Source organism: Pelodiscus sinensis, chromosome 29 (assembly GCF_052426305.1).
Source record: "Pelodiscus sinensis isolate ZL-2025 chromosome 29, ASM5242630v1, whole genome shotgun sequence".
NCBI classification, from domain to species: Eukaryota; Metazoa; Chordata; order Testudines; family Trionychidae; genus Pelodiscus; species Pelodiscus sinensis.
In genome coordinates this window covers 3850844-3861267 of record NC_143080.1, presented here as the reverse complement: position 1 = coordinate 3861267, position 10424 = coordinate 3850844, and the positions used below count along the sequence as shown (strand labels likewise).

The 10424-nt window shown below is 56.9% G+C and overlaps 1 protein-coding gene across 1 annotated transcript; it reads right to left on the bottom strand.

The window, feature by feature from the left end:
- Positions 1 to 5622: 5622 nt before the first annotated feature.
- LOC149521298 (uncharacterized) lies at positions 5623 to 9556 on the bottom strand. The gene is made up of 4 exons (XM_089774046.1): positions 9389 to 9556; positions 6765 to 6945; positions 6183 to 6378; positions 5623 to 5683 (listed from the first exon to the last, which is right to left on the bottom strand). The coding sequence occupies exons 1-4, from the start codon at positions 9554 to 9556 to the stop codon at positions 5623 to 5625; spliced, it is 606 nt and encodes a 201-aa protein (XP_089630172.1).
- Positions 9557 to 10424: the final 868 nt, after the last annotated feature.

Sequence of the window (10424 nt, the reverse complement as noted above, 5' to 3'; positions counted from 1 at the left end):
TGCTCCCTCCTTTCTAGCGGCCTGCCCTCTGTGAACAGAACGGCTGGGCAGTGCTCGGGGGGCAGAGGGGCTTGCTTGTCCCTCCACGTGGCCACGCTCCCCTCCTACGTCGGCGGGGGAAGGGCAGGAGGCCACGGGGTTCTTGATTTTCGCTTCACCTGGCAGTGGATTGAAAACACCACGGGCGAGCGGTGGCGAAGGGGCCCACGGTCGAGGAAGGAAGCAGCAGCTCAGCTTAAAGGAAGCAAAGTTTCATGTTTGGTTTTTAGCCCCGGCTCATCATGCTGAGTGCAGCAAAAGGGGCTGTCTCTGCGCTTACAGCCGGCCGGCTCCTGCAAACTGGCCACTGGAGCTGGGGGTGGGGAATGGCCGGATCCTGTTGGACTTGTGGCCTGTTGAACCCCCTCTTTTGTTAGGCTTCAATTCCCAGCTCTGTCCCAGGCTCCCCCGTACTTTCAGCAAATCACTTCATCCCTGCCTCAGTTTCCCTGCCTCTAACGTGGGTATGGTGCTGCTTCCCTTCCGGCCTCTCTGGCTGTTGGGACTAGAAGACCCAGATTCTGCGCAGTGTTCAAGGCTCTGAACTTCTGGGGGAGGCAGGGTCAGTCTCGCTGTGTGTACAGGGCCTAGCACCCTGCAACCCAGAGAGGCCGACCGCGGGTGCAAGGAGCATCCGTGGGATCTAACCGGACTGGGGCCAGCAGCGGTTGAGCTCCTGCCCCAAAGGTGTGAAATCTGAAACCAGGAGGGGGAGGTGCTGAGGGTAGGTGGGTTCGGGACGCAGGACAGCTGGGGAGTGCTGCGCTGGGCAGGGGCGAGCAGGCTGGGTTAGAGCCAGGCGCCTACGGGCGTTACACGGCGTTGGCAGGGAGCGTTCTCCCGCCAGGCTTGCAAACTCGGCACGGAGGCGGCGTGCTCGGCAGAGCCGACTGCCGGCCTAGCAGCAGAGCTGAGTCAGAAGGGCCGTGGGCAGCGCTCGCTTGCGGGGTAATTTTCCCTCCCACGTGAGCGAGGAGCCGTTGCGTCTGAGTGTACGGAAATCCTGTGAGCTCACTGCGGTCCGCAGCTGGCCTGGCGTCACTGCAGCGAGCGGCACAAACAGGAAGCAAATCTCCGCGGCAGCAGCTGATCCCGAGCGGCCTCGGGGCCGGCACCACACCAGCGGCAGCGCCGCCCGCCGGGCAGACTTCAAAGCGCTCGCTGCGTTGTCGGGCCCAGCCTCCCGCATCTGGGACTGAGGAGGGGCGAACGTCCCCACCTCGCAGAGAGAAGTTTGTGGCGAAAGGAAGGCAGGAGCCTACTCGATTCCAGGTCTTCCTTTAAAAACAATGTTGCCTGATTGTCCCCCACCACTCTCCTGGTTCCCTGGCTTGGGCGAAAGGTAGGCCAGGGCTCGGCGAGTGAGGGCCATGGCTAAGTGACTTTACCAAGGCCGTACAACGTCACTGGGAGGCCTGAGAGCAGAACCCAGGAGGCCTGGCTCCTCGTTTCCTACAATTAAGTAGTGATGCTGTGTGACCTGGAATTCAACTCAGCCTCCCGCAGGAAGGCCTGGAATGTGTGCTGCTCTCCAGGCTGGGGAAATGGTGCTGACTCAAGCAATTAGTCAATTAACACAACTCAGCCACTAATGGGGGGGACACGTAAACAAACAATGGTGCCATGGGAGAGGTGTTGTGCCTGGGGCTGGTGGGAGCTGTTGCGCGCACACACAGGGCTCTGTATAGGCACTTGCTCTGGAATCTTCTCTTGCCACAGATCTGTGGTCTAAGAATCCCAGACTTCATTTTTTTTTACATAACATGTTCCTGGCTGTGAAGAGAAACACCCTGGCTGTGTCTAGACTGGCCAGTTTTTCCAGAAAATCAGCCGCTTTTCCGGAAAAACGTGCCGCCTGTCTACACTGGCCGCTTGAATTTCCGCAAAACCACTTCCTTCCTACTGTAAGAAATCCATGCTTCTTGCGGAAATACTATTCTGCTTCCGTTCAGGCAAAAGTCCCTTTTGCGCAAAACTTTTGCGCAAAAGGGCCAGTGTAGACAGCTCAGATTTGTTTTCCGCAAAAAAGTCCCGATCGCAAAGATGGCGATCGGGGCTTTTTTGCAGAAAAGCGTGTCTAGATTGGCACGGACGCTTTTCCGCAAAAAGTGCTTTTGCGGAAAAGCGTCCATGCCAATCTAGACGCTCTGTTCCGAAAATGCTTTTAACGGAAAACTTTTCCGTTAAAAGTATTTCCGGAAAATCATGCCAATCTGGACGCAGCCCCTGAATTTAACTGCTGGGGCATTTTTCGCCTTGAGTCAGCATGAGGCCTGCGACAACAATTCAGAGAAGTGCAAATGGCTGCATTAATCGCAACATCATGTTAACTCTGGACCCTACTGATGGCTATTTAAAGCACAACACATTTTACTGCTGATTGTTTTAGCACAAACCTCCAGCTGCACAGAGTGGGAAGTTAAGATGGTCTGTAGGGCTTGCAATGAGCAAGTGGACAGAAGAGCGGAACTAGATTCTTTAAGTGACCTCTCAAAAATGCAACGGTGCCTATTTTAGCTTCATTGCTGCACAGAACTTTCCTGTGCCTGAGGGCCTTTTAGTGTTCTCACGCATGCGCTGCGTCAACTTCCCGGGTCTAGGCAATACATGTTATAGACAGGCCACTTACTGCTTCTGCTGCCCCACCTCCCCAGAATTGTGTGTTTCCTAATTGCTGAGGCTATGTCTAGACTGTCGGCTTCTTTCAGAAGAAGCTTTTTTTGGAAGAGATCTTCTTTTTCAAGCGTGTGTGTCCACACCAAATGGACACACTCTCGCATGTCAGCTGTGATTGCTATGGACGGCGTGGCCACCAGGGCACCTGCGCTTTTTCCTCTTTCCTCTTCTTTTGAAAGAACTTCCTCTTCCCTGTCACACACGCCTTTTTCTGAAAGAGCTCTGGCAAAAAGGCTTCTTCCTCGTAGAATGAGGATTCCCTATGCCAGAAAAACCCCTCTGTTCTTTCGATTTTCTTGTGGAAGAACGCAATTGCAGTGTGAACGTTCCTCAAGTTTTGTCGGAAAAACGCTGAAGTGTAGACATACCCGCAAAGAAACCCCCCCCCCCCCCAATCCAACAGGTAAATTGAGCCTACGCCTCATGAGTTTTGTCTTTTTAAAAAACAATCTCTTGATTGATGCATTATTTTGAGCACTGAGGCTGGTAACGTTATTAATCTGGCAGAGAAAGGGAGACAGGGCAAAAGCCTCCGAGCTGAAGTTAAGAAAAAATAAATCAACCCAAAAGGCAGATGTGTCTTCCAGTGAAGGCAACAAATTGCTGGGCATCAAGGGATGTGATGTGGTTTGTATTGTGGTAACACCACAGAGGCCCAGCACGCCATTGCACTCTGGCGTAGGCTGTAATTTCCAAGGGTCAGGGGAGAAAGGGTAGCCCCCATTTAGGGGGTACCTGGATGTGAACCTGCAACCTCTTACACTACAGTCAGATGCACTACCACAGAACTATACTCCCTTGCTGAAAGGGGGGGGGGGGGTACCTGGGATGTCCTTCAAAGGTAGCTAACTTGCCATGCTGCCTTCATAATTCAGGTCTGGGATTTGAAGGAGGTGCCTCGGCTCAGCATCTGCTGCGCTAAATACCTTTCAGAGCCGTCTTAGTCTGTACCTGTAACACCAACAAGGTGTCCCACGGAAGCTGATGCCCCAGAACATGTCAGTCTTGAAGGTGCCACAAGACCTCTTGTTCTGGCAGATCCTTTTGAGGCCCCAGGCCTTTGGCTGTGTCTACATTGGCAAGATTTTGCGCGCGCAAAAACGTGCCGCCTGTCTACACTGGCCGCGAGTTCTTGCGCAAGAACACTGACGTTCTAATGTAAGAAATCAGGGCTTCTTGCGCAAGATCTCTGATCCTCCCGCTCAGGATTAAGCCCTCTTGTGCAACTCTTCTTGCGCAAGAGGCCAGTGTAGACAGGCAACATGAATTTCTTGCGCAACATAGCCCGATGGCTAAAATGGCCATCTGAGCTTTCTTGCGCAAGAGAGCGTCTACACCGGCACGGATGCTCTTGCGCAAAAGCCCATGCCAGTGTAGGTGCTCTCTTGCGCAAATACGTTAACACAAAAACTCTTGCGTTAAAAGTATTTGTGCAAAATCTTGCCAATGTAGATGTAGCCTTTGTGTTTCGATGACACAATGGTGTGTCTAGGGGAAGAGTGTCTAAGGCCCGAAAGTCCCCTGGTTTTGCTCTAGGGCAGCAAGCGCCAGGCAGGGGCAGGCTCCAAACGGCGGCACCTCGTGAGGCAGAAGCAGACTCAGACCTCTGAGGGCAGGACAAGAAGCAAGGGGCTTACACTGCAGCCGGGGAGGTTTAGGTTGGACATTAGGAAAAACATCCTGTCAGGGGGTTAAACACTGGAATAAGTCGCCTAGGGCAGTTGTGGAGTCTCCATCACTGGAGACATTTAAGAGCAGGTGAGACAGACACCTGGCAGGGATGGTCTCTGGTTCTGGGTCCTGCCGTGAGGGCAGGGGACTGGCGCAATGGCCTTGCGAGGTCCCTTCCCTGCCTAGGGCTCTGTAGTTCTAACGCTGAGCCCCTTTCCGGCCACCCTGCCCCCGATTAACGGCGCTACCAGGCCTCCGCCGTTTATTGGGAGCCGTTCCCATTCAGCATCTCTGCTCACAAGGCGCTGGTCACTAGGCAACAAGGAGAGAGGCTTTCTGGCAAGCTGGCCATAGGAGCAGGTCATGGAAGCTGGAGGCCAAACACCCAGCGAACAGGGGGACGTGACTGTGTATTTGCCTGCGGCTCAAGAGAGCTGGGTCACCCGACTTTTCCTCGCCGCCCTGCCCCTCGGAGCCGCGAGCAGCCCTTCGTGTTGAGTGCCGTTGAATTCTGCAGGCTGGTGATTGCCTATGGGCGAGTTAGTATCTCACCCATATACACAGGCAGGCCTGCAGAGCCGCATGTGTGCACACACAATCACACACACACACACACACATACAGAGCAATGCACAGCCCCATGCATGCACACACAATCACACACAGAGCAATGCACTATACGTGCACATATAATCACACAATCACGCACACAGAGCAATGCACAGCCCCATGCATGCACACACAATCACACACACACACAGAGCAATGCACAGCCCCATGCATGCACACACAATCACACACAGAGCAATGCACTATGCGTGCACATATAATCACACAATCACGCACACAGAGCAATGCACAGCCCCATGCATGCACATACACGCACACACACAGAGCAATGCACAGCCCCATGCACGCGCACACGCGCGCACACACACACACACACACAGAGCAATGCACAGCCCCATGCGCGCGCGCACACACACACACACGCACAGAGCAATGTGCAAATACCAAAGGCATCACCGCAGGGGCCAGCCAGTGCTCCGAAGCGTCGGGTCGTGGTGAGAGGGCAGCGGTTTAACCTTGTGACTCAGAGCCAGGAATAAACCACCAGTCCCCTGAGTGGGGAAGAACCAGACATGTTTATCAGAGCACAGGTCTATGTACATGCTATTTACAGGGAATCAATATGGCGCTCGTGTCCTCGGGGAAGGGCGCCCCGGCACCTCCGCTCTACAGCAAGGGCTTCATGCAGCGCCAGTCACTTTTACCCTGCCAATAGTCGACCGTTTTCCTGGAGGGGACAAGAAGGGAGGGATCCAGGAGTCAGCAGGTGGCATTTCTGGCTTGCTCGCCCCCTCCCCACACTGGAATTGCACAGCATGTCCTGGGAGGGGGGTTAGCTCCATTTTAAAGTTGGGGAAACTGAGGCACAAAGGGAGGTAAGGGCTCGCCCAAGGAGTCCATGGAATAGCATCCAGAAAACATGCAAAATGCCTTTATTCTAACCACTAGACCTCTCTCTCTCTGCCCCCCCTTCACTAACCAGTAGGCCACACTCTCCTCCCAGAGTCTGGGATAGGCCCCGGGCGTTGTGGGTCCCTCCCACTACTCTGCTCATTATAACCCACTGTCCCCTTCCAGCGAAGGGCAGGGGCAATGAATCTAGGCATGAACCAACAGCCCTGCCCCCCTGCTCTATTCTGCCCCTCCTCATCGCCCCACTTGTCCCAGAGCCCTGCCCCAGACCTGGCAGGGAGCTCACAGTGCGGCCCAGTGAGCCGCGCACTCACGCGCCGCCAGCAGCCCCGGTCCGGCACACCAGCCCCTCCTGGCAGGGGCAGACCTGGTTGAGGCTGAAGGCCAAGCCTCCCGGGGGCACGTAGCAGCTCTGGTCCAGAGCCAGCCTTCTCCTGCAGAGCATCTCGCCATGGTGGCGGGCGCAGCAGCTGGCCCCGTCACAGTCCTTGTCCTGCCGACAGCGGGCACCTGGGGGCAGACGGGGAAGGCGCTGAGGGATGGGCAGGCCGGGAGGGGCCATCGATCCCTCCGTCCCCGGTCCAGGACCCTGCAGCCTGCTGGCGCAGCAACCAGTCCCATCCGTCTTGGGACCACGTGCCACCTGGACCAGCCTCCCACAGAAACGCCACTCCCCTGCAGCAGCCCCTGGGGCCGTGCCTGGCCCCGCCCTATGGGGAGGGATGTGGGCGTGGCCGGAGCTCCCTGCCCTATCACTGCTCTCTGTCTCTGCTTGCCAGGTATAAATTAGAACAGCCAGGAGGCTGGGCTGCCTGACGCCGGGGGTGTGTGCACACAGGCCCAGGGCTCAGCCTCAGCATGGCCCCCAGCCCCGTCGGCCCCGCTCCCTGCCTTACCCTCCTGCCCGTCCGGCATGGTTCTGTGGCACTGGCCAAATATACAGCTCAGGCCTCGGGCGCAGTGGGCGTCGCGGCGGCAGTACTGCCCTTCCTGGCGCCGGGGCAGGCACAGCCGGAAATGCTTGTCGCAGAAGAGCCCCGGGGCGCAGGGCCGGTCCTGGCTGCACCTCGCGGCCGCCTGGGGGAAAGAGGACACAAGGTCAGACCAGAAGGGGGAATGGGCCGACCGTCCCCACTGCGTCCCCCCTCCCGGGGAGGTAAGTGCCAGGGGATGGGCTCGGAGGGGACCCTGGGGGAGCATTGGTGTGGGGAGTGGGATTGGGATCAGGATCAGCATGGCCCCTGCGCTGCCACTCAGCCTTTCAGCCGCTCTGAGTCAGGGCTCATCCTGCAAACCCTCGGGTGGGTGGGGGGAGACTTGGCTGGCTCACATGTTCCAAAGCAACCAATCATTCTGGGGGGGGGGGGGGTCGCCGGATAAGGGGGGGGGGCTCAGTTTTTCTCTCCCCTGGAGAAACGCAGTAAGCGCCCAGCCTCTGCAAACCAGGCCGCAAGTCAGTTTGGGACACTTGTAGCTGGAGACGTCTGGTGACCAGGGAGGTCAGAGGGCGCTTAAAAATGGAACCGTGTTGCCGGCAAAGATCCCAGCGGTGACACGCCCGGCACTGGCGCGCTTTAATAAGCTGTACACTGCAGGGGTTCCTGTGTTCTCTTCCCAGCCTCGCTGCATGACTTGGCCAAGAAGCCTGGCCTTAGTTTCCCTCCCTCGAAGTCGGGGTGAATAATTCTTCCCCTTCCAGCGGATTCTGAGGGTGAATGCATGTACTTGGTTTGTGAGTTCTTTGGGGGAGCGAGCAGGCAGTGGTGTGTTTGCCAAGCACGTAGCATCATCCAGACCGGGTCTGGTACTGGTGCGCTCAGCATAATCAGAACACTCACTTGTCACAATACTAGTGAAGTCCTTGAGTCCTGCACTAAGCCTATGGGTTACAGCTGCTCAAAGCCAGCAGGCCACTCCCAACAGAGATGGTTTGTCTAAATCACTCCCAAGAGGACGCTTTGTGTTAAGCAGTTCTGCGTGGGAGGCTCTTCCTAACCCAGGCGCTGCTAGGCAGTGCTAGACGCCAAGGGAGGTGGAGTCGAAAAAATGGTTTCACACGCATCGCAGCGTTTGCGTGGTTTATTTTTACAAGAATCCGTTGAAACAGGGCGAGGTTTTGTTCAGTTTGGATGGATTCATTGCGCCGAGCTAGTGCCCGAGAACCAGGCAGTGAAACTTAAAAACCAGAACCATCAATAGTGCCTGGCCAGCAAGAGCAGTAAACAAACCTGTGAGCTGCCATCTGCGGAAAATGTTCTGTCTACGTTTTGGACGGATTATATTTCCCCTTCAAATTTGGCAGAGGAAGAGTTTCTTGGGGGGAAGGGGGCAAACCAAACACCTCCCTGCCGTCCAACATTTTTTTTCCAATGAAAAACTGAATGTTTTTGAAGAAAAAAATTCAGTTGAGCACAGACACAGACATTTCAGGGTTTTTTTGCAATCATTAATTGAATGAAGCCTCACCCACACCCATTTTGGGGTTTGAGGGACCTTGCTCAGCCTCTATATGGGGTCCATTTATCTGCCCTGGGAAAGGAGCACCTGCAAATTCCACACCCCTAAAATACCTGCTCCAGGTGAGGCTTGAACTCAACCTCAGCATTGCTCAGCCAAGTACTGCTGTATAAGTACTGTGCGCTAGCCCATTGCGCCACTGGAGCACATGGGGGCCTAGCTGTCACCCCTGACAGTCACTGTTGGGGTGACAATCACAGATGCTTATTCACCCCCCAGTCCCCTGCTCTACCCATTGGAACGGTGGTTTTCAACTGGCAGTTTTCCGATGCGGGGTCCCCAGCACTGGGCGGGGGAATGTCGGGCCCTGGGGCTCCTGGCTGCAGGGGGATCCTGTGAGCAACGGGGGGCTGAGGCAGCTTCCTGCCTAGCCTGGCACTGCAGACTGTCCTGCCCCCCAGAAGCGGCCGGCAGCAGGCCCGGCTCCTAGGTGGGGGGTAGGGAACACACAGGGCTCCGTGCACTGCCCCTGCCCTGAGCACAAGCTCCACACTCCCGTTGTCTGGGAACCTGCTGCGGCTGCTTCTGGGGTGCAGCATGATCTGCGGGGCCAGGAGAGGCAGGAAGCTGCCTTAGCCCCCCCGCTACACCGATGCCCGGGAGCCACTTGAGGTCAGCCCCTCCTGTCCCAGCCCTGACCCTCCCAAGCCGGAGCCCCCTCCTGCCCCAGCCCTGACCCCCCCAAGCCAGAGCCCCCTCCTGCTCCAGCCCTGACCCCCCCGCAAGCCGGAGCCCCCTCCTGCCCCAGCCCTGACCCCCCCCCCCACAAGCCAGAGCCCCCTCCTGCCCCAGCCCTGACCCCCCCAAGTCGGAGCCCCCTCCTGCACCCCACAGCTCTCATCCTGGGCCCTAACCCAGACCCCCCACTCCAGTCCAATGATGCTGGATCAACGATCGCTTCCGCCGGGTCATGAGAAGAAGAGGTTGAGAACCGCCGCCCTAAGGTGCTGTCTCCTACAGTCAAACCAGGCAGGCTGAAGGAGAAGAGCCCACCCCCTCTTACCACGCTGGCTGTGCTGTCAGCCGGGGGACTGGCGCTTCTCGGGAGGGCAGCCTGGTCCGGGGCGTGGTAGGGCAGCGAATACATCCAGGCCCAGATGTAGCCGTGTGCCGCCGGCAGGGGCTGCAGGAGCAAGGAGAGGAGCCACAGCCAGGCAGGAGAGGCCCGCATGGCGAAGAGCTGGCAGCAGGGAGATCTGCCCTTGGGAGCGACAGGCAACCCGGCGCTTTATATACCCCAGGGCCTATCTCAGCCCCTGCTGCTAAAGCTGTTTGACCCTCTAATGGGGAGGAGGAGGCAATCAGGGGTTAAGGGATTAGTCTAATCACCAGCCTTCCCCAAACAGCCCCCAGAATAAACGAGCCCCCAGGAGGGCAGGCTGGCTCCGGGATCCCTGAGCCCGCTAGGACAGCCCCGGGATGCGGCCGGCTCCAGCACCTCGCCAGTTAGCCAGAGTCCAGCCTCTTACTGCCTTCTGAGGCGGGTGCGAACGGCGGGTCTCGATGCGAAACCAGCGTGCAACATAGAATGCTGGGACCATACAGAGCCCGTCGCTCAGGGGGGCCGGGCACTTGGAACTTATGGCCAAGCAGGCGTCTTCTGATCATTTATTCTCACCCCCCAGCGTGACCCAGTCAGGGAACCTCATGCAGAGATTCAGTTCAGTCTGGGCTAGAACATATTTGTACGGCTCTTGTTTGTGCTGGCTTCGCCTCCCGCCCTTTGTTTGGCTTGTCTGCTTGACTTTAAGCTGGTTGGGGCAGGGTCTAGCGTGAGGGGGCTAGGAGAGACTTATCATAATACAGCTATTAAATAATAATGGCCATTAACGAGCCCCTTGTGTAAGAGTCAGGGCATCGAACCCGGGCTTCCTGGCCAAGTTCCATTACTTGGGATCATGCAAGGGGCACAGACGGTCACGAAGCAAACACGGGAATGTGGGTTTGTGAGCGAGACAGCAAACGAGAGAAGTAGTTTTGCTTTGACTAGAAATCTGTTTGGATCTGGCAACTCCCTGGCCGCACGACCGCTGAAATGT